This window comes from Hyaena hyaena, unplaced genomic scaffold (genome assembly GCF_003009895.1).
Source record: "Hyaena hyaena isolate Hyena2069 unplaced genomic scaffold, ASM300989v1 scaffold_289, whole genome shotgun sequence".
Taxonomy (NCBI): Eukaryota; Metazoa; Chordata; class Mammalia; order Carnivora; family Hyaenidae; genus Hyaena; species Hyaena hyaena.
Genome location: NW_024080920.1, coordinates 1,151,109 through 1,168,330, shown reverse-complemented (window position 1 = coordinate 1,168,330; position 17,222 = coordinate 1,151,109). Strand labels below are relative to the sequence as shown.

The 17,222-nt window shown below is 39.6% G+C and overlaps 1 protein-coding gene across 1 annotated transcript in view; it reads left to right on the top strand.

Moving 5' to 3' along the window:
* NFX1 (nuclear transcription factor, X-box binding 1) overlaps positions 1 to 17,222 on the top strand; it is a 73,576-nt gene that overhangs the window by 19,468 nt on the left and 36,886 nt on the right. Inside the window, exons 5-9 of the mRNA XM_039247047.1 lie at positions 4,449 to 4,554; positions 8,848 to 8,919; positions 10,641 to 10,780; positions 14,890 to 14,989; positions 15,073 to 15,290. Coding sequence (XP_039102978.1) covers positions 4,449 to 4,554; positions 8,848 to 8,919; positions 10,641 to 10,780; positions 14,890 to 14,989; positions 15,073 to 15,290 — 636 coding nt within the window. The remainder of the gene's footprint in view (positions 1 to 4,448; positions 4,555 to 8,847; positions 8,920 to 10,640; positions 10,781 to 14,889; positions 14,990 to 15,072; positions 15,291 to 17,222) is intronic.

The following is a 17,222-nucleotide window of genomic DNA, read 5'->3' as shown; positions in this document are numbered from 1 at the left end:
GAGTTTTTTTTGCTTTCACTTGAGTCTCTTTGACTTCATGCTTTGTAATTCATTTTCCAGCCCAGAAGAAGTGAGGTACTGGACATGTTTTAGAAGTTACGAATACTAATAAGACTTCAAAGTTACAGGAGCGTAAACACATCGTATGCATGTGGTCCATCACACAGCTAGAGTCCCAGGCCTTTGCACTCTTGGCAGACTATTCTGGACACAGGCCTTCTCATTGTGCCCACCAGGCACATGCTATTTCTGAGCTGTAGCGCTGGTCTCCTTGATGTTAGCCGACCAGATGGCAGAGGCAGGTGTAGCCATGGACTCCTTCTCACCCTTAACGGTAACAGCTTTGATATTCTAGATTTGAGGACTCTGAGAAAAGAGTAGTGTTGAAATGTAATTTATTTTAATATAAGAAATCAGTCATTGGGGTCTTTATCGTAAAGAAAGATTTTCTATAAACCAGCAGTACAAACTCTATTCTCCCTCTTTGTGGAATACTTCTTCCTGTTTTTGAATAGCTCAATTCCCCTATGTGTTAGTAAAAAACTTTCTGCAATCCAGATGCCATTCCACTGCTAGTCTATTTTCTGCATGTCTTTAAAATTTTTTTTTCTTTCCTACCTATCTTTTAATGGCTAATCTTCATTTGGTTATTGATTTTTCAAATTTTGCTTCTTAACCATCTGTCTCCCTTCTTGAACCGTTACATTTTTGCTTCTTTCCTTGTCATCTTGCTGAAACTATATTCAGAAGTTATCACTGACCCCTTCCTGACCAAATCCAGGGCTGATTTAGAAGTTCTTAGCCTTTTTGGTAGCACAACAGCCCTTGTTTTGACCATTCCATTTTTGAAATGACTAGTACTCCCTCTTTATTTCTGCATGCTTTAATTTGTTGATATTTCTTGTTTCCTCATTACTTAAATAACAACTTTCACCAAGAGTTGGTCATTGACTATCAGCTCTTCAACTTCTAGACTAAATCTTTTGGTGAACTCACCTGTCTAGAATGTTCTTCCTCATCTTTTCTTTAAATCTTCATCAATGACTCCTCATCCATTCAAGTTCTGACCTCATTCTCTTCCAAAGGAAGCCTCCCTTTCTTATGCCTTCTTCACTTTGGCCATTCTTTTATTTGGAATCTACCAGTCTTATATGTTTTATTGGCAAAATTTGAGCCTTAAGAGATAATACAATAGTATGTGTTGAAGGAATGAATATTTTGGAATGTACTGGAAAAGCAACATGAGGGGTGCCTAGCTGGCTCAGTCAGTAGAACGTGCAACTCTTGATCTCAGAGTTATGAGTTCAAGCCCCATGTTGGGCATGGAGTCTACTTAAAAATTAAAAAAAAGAAAGGCTACATGAAACTGGAAGCAAAGGATTCATGTAAAACTATACAAATAGGATCAATGCCAAGGTTTACTTACCTTATTTTAAAGGATTAAAAAAAATTTTTTTTAATGTTTATTTTTGAGAGATAAACAGAGACAGAGCACGAGTGGGGGAGGGGCAGAGAAAGAGGGAGACACAGAACCTGAAGCAGGCTCCAGGCTTGGAACTGTCAGCAGAGCCCAACATGGGGCTCGAACTCATGAACTGTGAGGTCATGACCAAAGCCAAAATCAAAGGCTTAACCTACTTAGCCACCCAGGTGTTCCTAAAGGATTTTTAAACATAATGCACCACAGTGGAATGAAAAATCTTTACCTTCACTGACAAATTAGATATGAGACCCTTAGAAAATAGAAGAATGTGGGGTGAAGGTCAGGATGATCTGAGCAAGGTAAAATGGTGTGGGAATGCAAATAATGGCCTTATTTTACCTAATGACTTTGCCTCACTTTATTCTTTCAGGAGACCATTAACATACTTTATTGAGAACTTATTAATGTAGCAAGCACTGTGAAGAAACAGGGGGGAATAAGACCATTTATTAACTTCCCAGAGCTTACAGTCTAAGAGCTAAGACCTAATTAACTTGATGTTCTATAAGTTCAAGGTGCTGTGGGAGATCTTTGGGGTGAATTATGATGTTGGGCTAGATGATTAAGGGAATCCTTAAAAAGAAGGTAGACTTCAACTAGGCTTGAAAACTAGGTAAAATCTTGGTAGGAGAAAAGATTTGTTGAAGAGAATAGCTTAAGCAGAAGTTTAACAATAAGAAGAATTTTGAGAAGGGAGAGTCATTGGTTATGGAGCAGGATCTGTGAAGGCAGAGATGTAGGAATGGACTGGAAAGGCGTCAATGTGATTCTTTATGAAGATTAGTCTGGAGGGAATGAATAGAGAATTTGGGAGCGTAAACATTTTGAGTACTTGTAAGAACCCAAATGAAGAATAATAAAGGTCTACAGTGGGTATTAGAGTGGGGTAGAAAGGAGGATTTCAAAGTAAATAGGAATTAACAGCTATGGGAAAGGAAATGGGAATGGGAAAAGCAGTGGGAAAAGGAAGAACCCAAATATAGCTCCAGAGTACCATTTTTAAAATGATGATACCAAGGACAGAAAAGGGCAGGTTAAGAGAACGAGGACTGATGGGGACAGTGAATTCAGTTTAGAAATGTGGAGTTGGAGGAGCGAACAACACATCCAGTGAGAAGTGTCCAGCTGGAAGTTAAGAATATTTAAAGGGTGGCTGGGTGGCTGTTGGTTAAGCAGCCAACTTCGGCTCAGGTCATGATCTTGTGGTTCATGAGTTCGAGGCCCAGTGTTGGACTCTGTGTTAACAGCTCAGAGTCTGGAGCCTGCTTTGGATTCTGTCTGTCTGTCTCTCTGTCTCTCTCTGCCCCTTCCCTGCTCACCCTCTGTCTTTCTCACTCAAAAATAAACAGTTTTTAAATTAAAAAAAAAAAAAAAGAATGAAGAGAGATGAGTACTTGGGGATGATAGTTGCATTTGAGAGAGTAGATGAGACCCTACTAGATGAAAGAGCAAGGGGTAAAAAAAAATGTGTAACGCAGAACCCTGGCAGGAAGAAGAAAAATAACACATCATTTAGAGTGAAGGAAAAAAGGTGGAGCCATTGAAAGATGGTGGGGGAAACCAGACCACTGTATTGGAGCAAAAAAGTACAGAGGCAGGGAAGATTTTCTAATAGTCTGGAGATGAGGTTCTGGCCAATAGAGAGCAAGAGTAGAAGTAGCAGGGGAGAGGAGGTGAGGTACACTGTGTAAGGAAATTGAAAAGATTTGGTGATTAAGTAGAACATGGAAAAGGAGGCACCTTGGTGTCTCAGCCGGTTAAGCATCCAACTTTGGCTCAGGTCATGATCTCTTGATTGATGAGTTTGAGCCACACATCGGGCTCTGTGCTGACAGCTCAGAACCTGGAGCCTGCTTCAGATTCTGTGTCTCCCTCTTCTCTCTGGTCCTCTCCCACTTGTACTCTGCACCTCTCTCTGTCTCTCAAAAATAAATAAACATTAAAAAAAAAGAATATGGATGGAAAAAGAGGAGTAAGGGATGACTCTAGTTTTTGAGTTTGACTCCAGTGGTGATGGTGTGGTTGATAGAAATAGGAACACTGAAGAAGGAGGAGGGGCTTACGAAGGAGGATGCTAACTTTGGCTGTAAATGGAGACAGTTTGGGGTGACCTTGGCACCCCAAGCAGAAATGCTTGGCAGACAGTTGGACAGGGAGGGCTGGAACTAAGGATTCAGGACAATGCAGAAAATATAGACTTGGGGGAAAAAAGAAGAAGAAGAAAAATGTAGTATTGGGAATCATGGGCCTTTAGGTGTATTGAACCTGAACATGAATAAGATTTCTGAAAGAAACAAGATAGAAAAGCAGAGGCCAAAGACTGGTAACATGCCATCAATTAAGGGTGTAAGTTGCCCAAGCTAGGATAAGTTCTTCAAGGGCATGGAGGAGTCCTATGCCTCAATTTTACTCTTCCTGCCTCTGTGCTAAGTTCATGGAAGATATTCACTAAAAATTTGCAAAGTGACACTAATTATAAAATTATAGCCCTTTTATGCCTACTTCATAGCTTTAGAATTGGCAATTTCCAACTGTACAGGGGATTTATGTCCTTTCTATCTCTTCCTGCCCCTTCCCCATCTGTCAACCCATTGTTCTCGTCCCTTATATCTTCTTTCTGATTCTTACAGCAGGATATTCTCATATCCATTCAAGGGCCCATTTACAAAAAGATTAATCTTAGGTTAAATGTGTCCATTATTCAAAGTGGCATTTTCATGAGTAAAAATGACTTTTTATTTCTCTTTTCCAGCTAATCCAGAATTTAGGATTTATCATACTCAGTGAAGCTTTTGATGAGTAGCATTACAGTCATTTTTTTAAATTTTAGGGGGATAATATGTCTGTCAGACTAATGGAAACCACACTGAAGTTCCATGCTGTCTAGCTATATTGTACTGTTTCATTAAACTCTAGGATGCACTTGAAGTTTATACCATTGACTCTCTGATCTGATATGTTTTAGGTAAGGTAAAGAATCCGGAATGGAGCAGAAATGAAATTCCACATAGTTGTGGTGAGGTTTGTAGAAGGAAACAGCCCGGCCAGGACTGTCCACATTCCTGTAACCTGTAAGTTGGAACACTAGACCCCTGGGGGTAGATACACTTTTCTCCTGGCTCTGAGAACATGTATCTAGTGGTTAGCATGTAACAGGGTGGGGTGAAGGGCAATATGATACCATTTGCTGAGCACTCACACTGTGCCAGACACTCTGCAAGAGTTAACTCATCAAATCCTTACAACAGTCTGTTGATGTGTAGATATTTATCATCTTCATTTTACTGATGAGGCTCAGAAAGGCCGAGCATCTTGTCCAAGGTCATATAGTGCTAAGACGTGGTGGAGCTGGGATTTCCAAAGTCAGTGCTCCTACCACTACATTATACTGCTGACTTCTAAGAAGAAATATCCCCCCATGATATCCAGGTCCAGAAGAGCATATAGGACAAAATTCTGTCTGTAGAGTCCTGTTACACAGTGTATTTAGGATGTGAATCCCTTTTGTACAATAAGTAGCCAGCTTGACAATGTATCCAGTCAGCTTCTAAATAATAAGAGCAGGTGTGTGGGTGGCTCAGTCATTTGAGAGTCGGACTTCGGCTCAGGTCATGATCTCACGGCTTGTGGGTTCGAGCCTCCTTATGGGTTCAAGCCTCCGTTGGGCTCTGGGCTGACAGCTTAGAGCCTGGAGTCGGCTTTGGATTCTGTGTCTCCCTCTCTCTCTGACCCTCCCTCGCTCATGCTCTGTCTCTTTTTCTCAAGAATAAATAAAACATTTAAAAATTTTTTTTAATAATTGGGGCGCCTGGGTGGCTTAGTCGGTTAAGCGTCCGACTTTCGCTTGGGTCATGATCTCGTGGTTCGTGGGTTCGAGCCCCGCGTCGGGCTCTGTGCTGACTGCCAGCTCAGAGCCTGGAGCCTGTTTCAGAGTCTGTGTCTCCCTCTCTCTCTGACCCTCCCCTGCTCATGCTGTCTCTCTCTCTCTCCTAGAAATAAATAAAACATTAAAAAAAATTTTTTTTAATAATAAGAGAAATAAGTGCGCCTCTGTGGCTCAGTTGGTTAAGTGTCCAACTCTTGATTTCGGCTCAGGTCATGGTCTCACGGTTCATGAGATAGAGCCCCACGTTGGCCTCTGTGCTGACAGCACAGAGCCTGCTTGGGATTCTCTCTTTCTCCCTCTTTTTCTGCCCCTCCCATGCTCATGTGTGTTCTCTTTCTCTCTCTCTCAAAATAAATAAACGTTTTAAAAAATCTTAAATAAATAACAAGAGGAATACCTAATAGTAACAGTTGATCAGTTACAAATGACAAAATTCTACAGCTTTAACTTCAGACAATGTTTAATTCCTGGGTTCAAGTCACTCAACAGTGGTATGACCTTGGACAAGTTACTTCTTTTTTTTTTTTTTTTTTTTTTTTACAAATAGTTTATTGTGACAAGTTACTTCTTTAAGCCTCATTTTTTTGCATCTGTAAAATAATAATATGAGCAACAACGCTTATACACATCGATCAATATTAATGAATGCATCTAAGAGGCTTGGTACACAGTCTGGAAAATGGTAAATGGTTAAGTAATGGTAACTTGCTTTTATTACCCAAATTTAAGAGTAAAACAGACATGAAACTGTTATCTTGGTGCTTTTGCTTCTGCTGCATGGAGCTGGGGTAAATGTTGGGCCAGAGGCATTGTTGTCAAGATTGGGAGTGGTGCTGGAGACTTGTCTGTGGTGGGAGAGCTGTCCAGGTGGGGCTGCGCAGCCTGACCTGCTACCTGCCAGGTGGTCAGCCCCTCCTCTTCTTTCACTGCTTCCATAGGTCCTTCTTAGAACCCAGGGACTCCTCTATTTAAACTGTTCCTTCCCTCAGTTGGCATTTTAAGTCAATTCGATAATAATGTTAACCCTCTGCATAAACTATCATTCTGAAGTCTTTAGCAGAAATGGCCCCATCATGGCTACCAGAAAACATCAAAAGTGGTGCAGATTAGGTGGTTAACACCACGTCTGAAGGGAAAGGAGGCCCTAAAACTTGTTCCTTTGTGGCTCTGGAAACCCTTTTCCTGGCAGCTGCCCTGTAACTCCTGTCAGCAGCCCCCAGAGGTTGCTGAATCCTATTCCCTGACAATACCCTTTCAAAAGAAAACCTTGAATTTCTCAGTTATATGTATCAGGACTCAGAAGCCGCAGTTGGCCCCTTTGGGTCTCTATTTTGGGTTGTTTCATAGATTAGAAAATTCTCTGGAGCAATTATTCTCAACCCTCTTTACACATTAGAATCGTTAAGGAGCATTTTTTTTTTTTTAATTTTTTTTTTAATGTTTTATTTATTTCTAGGAGAGAGAGAGACAGTGTGAGCAGGGGAGGGTCAGAGAGAGAGGGAGTCACAGACTGAAACAGGCTCCAGGCTCTGAGCTGGCAGTCAGCACAGAGCCCGACGCGGGGCTCGAACCCACGAACCGCGAGATCATGACCTAAGCGAAAGTCGGACGCTTAACCGACTAAGCCACCCAGGCGCCCCCGTTAAGGAGCATTTTAAAACACCAGTGCCCTGTCTCTTGGAGCAATTGAATCAGTCTCTGGGGGTGGCTCTTTCTCTATGATTCTAATATAGAGCCAGTGTTGTGAACCACTGCTCTAAAGGTTATAAAAACCTGGGATTGGGGCTCCTGGGTGGCTCAGTCGGTTAGGCGTCTGACTTAGGCTCAGGTCATGATCACATGGTTTGTGGGTTCGAGCCCTGCATCCGGCTCTGTGCTGACAGCTAGCTCAGATCCTGGAGCCTGCTTCCGATTCTGTGTCTCCCCCTCTCTGACCCTCCCCTATTCACGCTATTTCTTTCTCTCTCTCTCAGAAATAAATAAAAAATATTAAAAAAAAAAAAAACTGGGATTGAGGGGCACCTGGGTAGCTCATTTGGTTAGGTGTCTGACTCTCGATTTCAGCTTAGCTCATGATCTTGTGGTTTGTGGGCTCAATCCCCAAGTTAGGCTCTGCACTGGCATTGTGGAGCCAGCTTGGGATTCTCTCTCTCCCTCTCCCTCTCTCTCTCTGTCCCTCCCCTGCTCGCTCTCTCTCTCTCTCTCTCTCTCCCAAAAATGAATGAACTATAAATACACACACACATACACACACGTACACACCTGGGATTGATTCTAGGTCTGGGGGATATTTGTATCTGCAATGTATATGTCAGTTTAAAGTTATTTAAATCTGCAACCATGAACATTGTTTCACCTGAAAGGGTTGCAGCATATCATGTGCAATATAACTATTGAATGATAACAGTCATCTTTAAAGAAATGCTTAAACTTCAGTCTCATATGGATTCTGTCTGTCAAAATAGGTCACCCTAGCAGACTAGGCACTTATTCCTGGATTGTTTTTAGTGTTTAAAACTTATTTAAGAATTATCAGAGCTGGTTTAGGAGTCATATTAAAAAAAATCCATCCAGACCACACCTGGATGTATAGGCACACCTGGTTTTTTGTACCAGATTCTTTTACTGGCTTGATTAATTAAACTTGGTTGTAATGGCCAATAATTCCCTAAAGATTGTGATTTGCCATCACATAGAATGCCCCCTGCAAACATTTTCAAGAAGTTCCTAAAATATTTTTTAAGTGGTTGTATTTCTAAACTAGTGTTTCAGTTACCACACGGTATCTGCTTTGAACAGAATAGTATCTATTTGAATATATAAATTCTATTTTGTAATTTTTTTTGGTATCTTTATATTATCACTCCTAGAAGAAGCATTCTGTTCAGAAGTCTAATTCTGACCTGTCACATATCTCTAAGTCGAATTCTTTCCATGAATCCCTTTCCCCTTTGTTCTCTCTTAGTGCCTTCCCTCATGTCAGCCTTCTTTTCGCTGTTCCCATTGTTAGCCCATCACCTGATTATGTACTGGCTGATAATAAATGTCTGTACTTCCCATGGACCTATTAGATTTACACTTTATTGCTTCACTCAGGTTCTGATCTTCTAAAAGATTCCAGTGCCTATCCTACCATTCATCTGAGTGGCAAGCTGTTTTTTCCCCTACACATCTCACTAGGTGGACTAAGACCATATATGGAAATGTCATCTTTGTCAGACCCAAATAAAACCAGTATTTTGACTTGGGCCTTACTTTCCTGGTTAAATATTCTAAGATGATAATGCCATCAGTTCTTTCTCTATGAAAACATTGTTGATATCTTTGTTTAAATAGTTTAATCAACTTTAGACAAAGGCTAAAACATTTTGTAGTAGGTTTATTTGTTTCCACATTCACAATAAGACCCAGTAGGGGCAGCTCTGTTCAGGTTTGGATATATGAGTATGCTTTATTCATCTAAGCCCTTCTCTTTCAGTCTCTGCCATCCAGGACCTTGCCCACCGTGCCCTGCCTTTATGACTAAAACATGTGAATGTGGACGGACCAGGTAAAGTTAGAACTGTACTCTAACGTTAGAATTGCACTCTAAAGACTTCACTTTCTACATTGATGATTTATCTGTGAATTTCTAAAATGAGAATTAGTTGGTAGATATAAATAAGTGGTAAGCATAAATAGTGCTTTTCCGTAAATAGTAGTTTGTTCTACTGGCCGAATCCTGTTTTGCAGTCTTATAAGTGATTAAGAAGTTGTATGCATGGTGAGATTACCCATTTCAAGTGAAATGCCAAGATGACAATGACTTTTTTCTTAACCTCTCTAGTGGATGAAAGAACCAGGATTGAACCCAGGCTTGTTAAGGTTCAGGACACAGGGTCCACTTACCTGATTTACCTGTACCTAGCATAATATCAGACATCTAGGAGGTTTTCAGTGAATATTGTTGAATGAAAGAATAAGTGATCCCAGAGTCCACCCTCTTTTCATTATCATAACAAGTTTTCCATCATCAGTGCAAGCATCAGTGGTAGTTTTGGAAGATCTCTGAGGCCTAGTAAGACCCTGAAATGATTTTGGAACCACAAGACAAAATGAGATTGAGACAATTTTCAGTGAATCTCATTTGTTTAGTATTTACTGAACTTAAAAGGATAATAGTGTGACCTGAAAGTCACATGCAAGGGCTCTGGGTTAGAAAGACCAGGTTAGATCTAGGCTCTACCACTAATTGGTTACTGACATGGGCAAGTTGCTTGAGCCTCATTTTTCTTATCATAAAATAGAAATAGTAGTGTTCACTTCCAGGAGTTGATATTAGACATGATGCTGAGCCCAGGAAACTCATTTTTGTGTATATAACAGTGACTTTTTAAAACAAAGTAGGGGATAGAATAAAACTCTTTTTGCTGGAGCACCTGGGTGCCTCAGTTGGTTAAGTGTCTGCTTCTTGGCTCAAGTCGTGATCTCACGGTTCATGGGATTGAGCCCTGTGTCAAGCTCTGCACTGACATATGGAGCCTGCATGGGGTTCTCTCTCTCCCTCTCTCTGCCCCTCTCTCTCTCACTCTCTCTCTCTCTCAAAATAAATACAGACTCCTTGTGGGAGAGTAGACTCCAAGCTCTAAACCATTACCCTGGAAGAGACCTGAAGACAGCTGTCCAAAAACACTGACCTCATTTCCTTATCTAGCCAATTAAGTCAGCAAAATTAGGGTACTCACTGGAACAAAGCCGGAATGATATTCCCATCCAAAATCAAAGTCACATACAGTATGTTCTTAAGTATTATAACTGCATAAAGTGCCAAAGTACTGGGTTCCAGGAGAATACCATTATACTTCCAGTCTGAGTATGTGTATTATAACTACCCCACCCCCCTACAGCTTTCCTACCTCCATCTCTAAGATATTGTGGGAGCTCCAGGCTCTTTTCCCTCCTGCCTGAGAGGGGGAGTTCCACAACCTGTGGGAACGCAGAAGAAATCCATAGAGAGGAACTTCACTTTTTCACTGGTCAGAATATAGGGGAGAAAGAAAGGCAGGGTGGGAAATAAGGAAAGCAAAGCAGAAGAAAAAAGAAAGAGTGGAGAAGAGGAGAGTAACTGAGGAAATAAAGACTGGAGGAAGGAAATAGAAAAGTGAGGAAATGGGGCCAAGAGAAAGATTTGATAGTTTGGGGGGAGAAAGTTTGGGCTTCATTGTTTAGCTATCCAACAGAAACTTGTCCAATGTTAGACTAATTCTGTCTTTACATCTGTTTTCTTTCCAGGCACACAGTTCGCTGTGGTCAGGCTGTTTCCGTCCACTGTTCCAATCCATGTGAGAATCTTTTGAATTGTGGTCAGCACCACTGTGCTGAGCTATGCCATGGGGGTCAATGCCAGCCTTGTCGGATCATATTGAACCAGGGTAAGTGGTGGGCAGCCAACCAGCAATACTTGCCTACTTTTCTGGAACCTTATTTATAGTTGTTTTGATGACATGGATTGGTTCAAGTCTATAGTCAGAAGGCCTTTGTAGCTCTGTACCTTGGGTAGAAAGAATTAGAGATAAATTAATGCTTAGATGGTTTTCATTATTTTAATTACATGATATCAGTATAGTGCATTGTCCTATAGAATTTGAACAGTAGATTTTTAAATGCTGTTTAAAAGTAACTATTTGGGAAATTAAAAATAAATAAAAAGTAACTATTTGTAAAGGATATAGAAAGGCCAAAAAAAATCTTGAAAAAGAATGAACTCGGAAGACTTAAACTGTCTGATTTCAAGACTTTTCAAGTTCCAGTAATGATGACATTGCAGTTGTTGCTGTTAAAGGTAGGTTACTAGATGCATGGAAGAGACTGAAGTCCAAAAATAGACCCACAAACCTACAGTTAGTTGATTTTCAACCACAGTGTTAAGCTAATTCAATGAGAAAGAAGTCTTTTTTTTTTTTTTTTTTTTTAATCTTTTATTTATTTCTAGGAGAGAGAGAGAGAGAGAGCGTGAGCAGGGGAGGGTCAGAGAGAGAGGGAGTCCAAGACTGAAACAGGCTCCAGGCTCTGAGCGGGCAGTCAGCACAGAGCCCGACGCGGGGCTCGAACCCACGAACCGCGAGATCATGACCTAAGCGAAAGTCGGACGCTTAACCGACTAAGCCACCCAGGCGCCCCGAGAAAGAAGTCTTTTTACAGATCTTGCTAGAACAACTGGATGTGTACATAAGGAAAAAAACAAACCTCAACCCCTATCTTACTCTTTTCACAAAACTAATTCTTCATGGATCACAGACTTAAATGTAAAACCCAGAAACATAAAGCTTCCAGTATAAACTATAAGAGGATATTTTCATGACTTAGGGGTTAGATAAAGATTTCTTGGACAAAGCAACGAAAATACTAACCATAAAAGAAAAAAATTGATACATTGGACTTTATCAAAATTAAAAACTTTCTGTCCATCAGAAGATACCATTAAGATTTAAAGTACTCTTACAGAGTAACTAAAAAAGATGAACAACTTTAACAATGAGCAAAAGACTTGAACAGATACTTCACAAAAGAAAACCTATAAATAGCCAACAAACACACAAAAGGTGCTTAACACCTTTAAATACTAAGGAAATGTAAGTTAAAACCACAGTAATATAGTATAACCATTTTAGAAAACAGTCTGGCAATTCCTTAAAAAGTTAAATATAGAATTTTACCATAGGACCCAGTAATTCCACTCCTCTGCACATAACCAAAAGAGATGGAAGTATATGTACAAAAAAACTTGTAAATGTTTGTTCATAGCAGTACTGGTCATCATAGTCAAACCGTGGAAACAATTTAAATGACTGTCACCTGATGAATGGATAAACAAATGTGGTATGGCCATATATTGGATTATTATTCATCCATGAAAACGAATGTAGTATCAATACGTGCTATGAAGTAGATGAACCTCCCAAACATTATACTTAAGTGAAGGACCAAGTCACAAAGAAGTACATACTATATGATTCCTCTGTTTTTACAGTAGCCCCTGATCTGCAGAGATTCTGGGCTATAATATATTGATACCCTATAGAGTTTTATTTTATTAAATTTCACCTTGGTGTGATGCTATTGATCTGTGTTGGCACCTAAGATAAGTAACAGCCCTATGAGATGTTTTGTGTTGTGTGCTATAAGGATTTCATATAAGGAACTGTACCATGTAATACTCAATGTTCTCTTTATGGGTTGTCTTGGGAGAAATCCCTGTCTGGCCTTAGTTCCAAGACTAGTTGTTTTTCCTTAAAGACTATTGATCTTTTTATCTTAGCAGCTTTGTATAACTGCCCTAACGTTTGTCTTTATAGTGTACTTTTTTTTTAAGCTATGGTTTACTCTGTATCTCTACCAAAGTTTTACTTTTCACATCTTTAATTTTATGTTTTTTGGGGGCACCTGGGTACCTCAGTCAGTTAAGTGTCCGACTTTGGCTCAGGTTATGATCTCACAGTTCGTGGGTTCGGGCCCTGTGTCGGGCTCTGTGCTGAGAGCTAGTTCAGAACCTGGAGCCTGCTTCAGATTCTTTGTCTCCCTCTCTCTCTCTGAACCTCCCCTGCTCACGCTGTCTCTCTCTCTCTCAGAAATAAATTAAAAAAAATTTTTTTTTAATTCTTATGTTCTTTTGTTATATTTCATATATCCTTACATACTACCTCAAATCCTTTTTGAGATGAGGCAGGAGTTAAGTATATACTGGCAGTTTGGTCTTCACAGTAAAGACTGTGGTATGAGAGTCCCTTTGATGCTGACCGTTTTTAGTTCTGGATTCATAACTGTGCTTCTTTAGCTAATTCAGCTAGGTCTTTTTTATACAAATCTGTGTGGATCCCAGTCTCCCTTTCTGTTTCTGTGTAGTTGATTTTTCAAACCCAGTGGAAGACTTTTTGTTTGTCCACAGTAAATATCTAGGAGACTGTTATGGCCATGAGTATAGTTGGTTTCTCTTCTTTATTTGTAATTCTCCTAAGATCCCTTTTAGCCTTATCTAGAGATTTAATAAGCATTCCTTCTAGGGGTTCATTCATGTGTTGATAAAAATGCTGAATAGGCTAAAGCTGGCAGCAGAGACCTTCTCCCAGACTCCTCTAGTTCCATACTCTTCAACCAGCAATGACTCTATCCAAGTCTTCTGTCACCAGCTCAATATTGCTGTCTCTTGTGCCTAAGCATAGCAGGGCTTTTTAGTATTGTACTTAGATTATTCCCTGATAGATCTGGGGCTCCATTTTGGTTTTTTGGGGTTTTCTTGTTTTTTAATTTTTTTATGTTTTTAGTTTATATTTGAGGGAGACAGAGACACAGAGTCCAATACGTTCTCTCATATTTTCTCACTGCTGATAGTTTCTTTTCAAAGCTCAGTATTCTGCCTATTAGCAGCATTTTATTAAGTCTGTAATTAGTGATTCTACTTTTTCCTCAAGGAACATTCCATTTCTAATTTGAAAGAACCATTACTGAAGAAAGTTTCTCATTGTATCTAAAAACACACTTTTATTTCAAAATGTTTACAATTTTTACAGTCCCAATAAATGCTTTTTGCTAACACCACAAAGAGCGATGGACATAAGATGGAAGCTATCACTAAAATATTCTTTTTTATATATGATGTTCTTGCCCTTAAAGAAATAATAAAGAGATCTAGATTTTGTAAGATATTAATAATAATTAATAAGAAACATGTCTAAAATCCCACAAAATTGACTGGAAAGAGCATCTCCTGACCTTGGAAGTCATTTAAAGCAGCAATAGAGTTATGGCCTGAAGTTTGTCATGACTTTATGGGTGGGTTCACCCTCTACTTTTACCAATGTAGGCATGTTATTACTCGTTATTTCTTAAACCCTTAGGGAAGTCTATGGAAGTTGGACCAGGTTCTTTATCTAGCAAATAAGTCTTGAGTTGTTTGAACTTTATACTGAGTTTCAATAGTCAAACATGATTACTTCAAATTCAACAGTAGAATACAAATTATTAAGGATTTTATACTGTACAAATTTTTTGATTCCTTTTTAGCAATAGAGTTTTTCCAGGCATTTTCTGTGAACCCCAGTATATAAAGTACTAAATCTCTGCTGGTTGGGTTGACATGAAGATGGGAAGGATTTAGTCATCAACTCCTCCACGACTCTACTCCCATCTTCTGTAACATCTCCAGAGGACCCCAGGGAGCCGCACAATGAATAGCTTTCAGCCATGGCCTCATGTGCCAGATAGTAGCCTATTAATTTAGAGGATTGCTTCACTTTAATGCTGCTTTGGGGATGTGCTGCAGAGGCACCATGAGATATCAACAGTCTTACAAAGCCTTTTTCACTTCTTCTATGATTAAGCCTTTCGGGTGGGTCTTAGAACTGCTGTATATACCACATTTATTTCTGCATCAGGTCTGATCAACATTAATGAATAGCATTTTGTGCTTTCTTATAGATTGTTTGGAATATTTTAAGAACCCATACAGGTTACTAACCTTTGTTTCTGAAATTGTGTCCTCAAGTATGCTACTGTGGCAACACTTCCCGAGACGTGTTATGTGGAACAGATGTCGGAAAGTCTGATGGATTTGGCGACTTTGGTTGTTTAAAGATATGTGGCAAGTAAGGTTTTATGTTTTTCTCAGTTAGAATAAAGCTGTATTTTATGCAACAATTACATAATAGTCTGTTGTTTTTCTTAACAGGGTCTTGAAATGTGGGAACCATACATGTTCTCAAGTGTGCCACCCTCAGCCCTGCCAGCCATGCCCCAGGCTCCCCCAGCTGGTGCGCTGTTGCCCTTGTGGCCAAACTCCTCTCAGCCAATTACTAGAACTTGGAAGTAGTGGTCGGAAAACATGCATGGATCCTGTCCCTTCATGTGGAAAAGTGTGCGGCAAGCCTCTGCCATGTGGTTCCTTAGGTAACTAGTAGGCATAAGGTTGTCTTTAAAAATATGAATGGAAACGTTTGCCAGCAGTGACTTCATAAGCCGAATAACGTTAAATTTTAGTTATAATATCAGAGGCTTTTAAGAATATTAATGAAATATTAATCAAATTTGTGTGGGCACTTTTTCTTTCCTCCTTACAATATACTTGTGAAAACTCACATTTGCCCAAGTGATCTCTTTTGCTTCAGGTATTTTATTGCTAACTCAGGACAGTTGTGGTGAGATACTATCCCATGAGGGTATTATAATTTCTCTTAGTAGCCTACACTAATTTGAACACAATCTATCGTTTTACTAATCCAGGGTTCATTGAGTGTTTAAAGGCATTTTCATATGGTAGGAACATGTTAAATAACTGGGTGAGATGTTTTAAGAACTAAAATTCTAAGTATAATAAAACTTTAGCCATTTGGACCACTCAAGAAATACATTTTCTATAGCTGATTTTCCCATCTGGTTGAGGGATAAGACCCCCTGAGCATCACTTTGGATGGACAGTTTTCTAAAATTCATATTTTCTTCTTTCTTTAAATAGAGCTTACTGAAGATAAGTCTTTCCCCTTTGTTTGACCCAGAGTCATCATTTTCCTGAACCTCAGTTATCGTATTATGCTGGATACATTGCTGCCCTCAGGGCCGGCTGAGGCTTCTCAGGCAATTTCCCTACACCAGTGTGCAGTTTGAATTGTTTATCTACTTGTTAAAGCTTTTGGTTGTTTATTTTCTTGTCAATGCTTTTAGCATGCCTTTGTGCCTACCATTAGTGACTCTCCCTTTCTTCTGACTTGTGGCTTCTGATTACTTGGATGTGGAAAACAGAAAAAAATTTGTTGGAATTAGCTATCAAGTAATAGTCTGAGTTCTGAGACGTTCTGAAGCATTCCTTGGGGGATGTACTGGTATAGTTTTGCAATGGCTTGGCACCTTCCCTCCTGGGTGAGTGTTCAAAGGCCGTGTGTTTAGAAGAATGGAGATAGGCAACTGAGTTTGTATAGGAGAGGTGTTCCTATAACTGTGGCAAAACTAGAATCTTCAGGTTTGGTTTCCATGTTTATCAAAAAGAGAGATTTCACATTTCTTCCAAACACCAGCAGGAACCAGTAGGTATATCCTACTCTATTTTTTACAGTCTAACTTTAAAATTGTGTATAGAGAAGGAGGAATGTTCTTTTCTCATATTTTAATACACAGTTCAACTGCGTTAGAAAAATCAATTGTCTGTTGGTTCTCTTTGCCAACTATGAAAACGTATCTTCGGATAAACTCTGTAGAGATTAAATGACTTCGAAATCAAGAAGAATGGTGAAGGTCTTCCCTTTTCAGAAAACTCATGGATCAGTTTTATAACAATTTTATATATGATGACCAGAAGAAATCCTACCATGGGGCTAAGATATGTTGGCAATGAGAGAAAGAGGAAATGTGAAATAGGTAATGCAGGGGGCTTGAGCAAGAGAAGGATAGTAATTATCAGTATAAACCGGCCCCAGGAGTAGGATAAGAACAGATCAAGGGATTTGAGGGTAACCACTATACCTCATCAGGTTTTTCATCATGGAAAATTTGTAAGGAATTAGGCTGACTTGGATTGAGAAGCTCAAAGACAAGCCCATGTGAAAACAAACAGTGACTCTCAAGTTTATTCAGATCTGGCTTATCTTTAGAAAGTTTGCTGAGGTCTTTTAGTATCTCACTCAGTAGGAATTTCTATCCTAGATAAATAGCTTTAGTATAAGACATTAGGGAGAGTTCTGCTTTCAGGATGGGAACGTGAGGAGCTACATGGACTCACTCCCCAGCAAAACAAATAACACTGGAGAAAAGCAATCATTTAAAGTCTCTGGAAATTGTCCAATGGCCGTACATCAAATGAAGAAGTATTACTACTAAAACTCAGTAAGA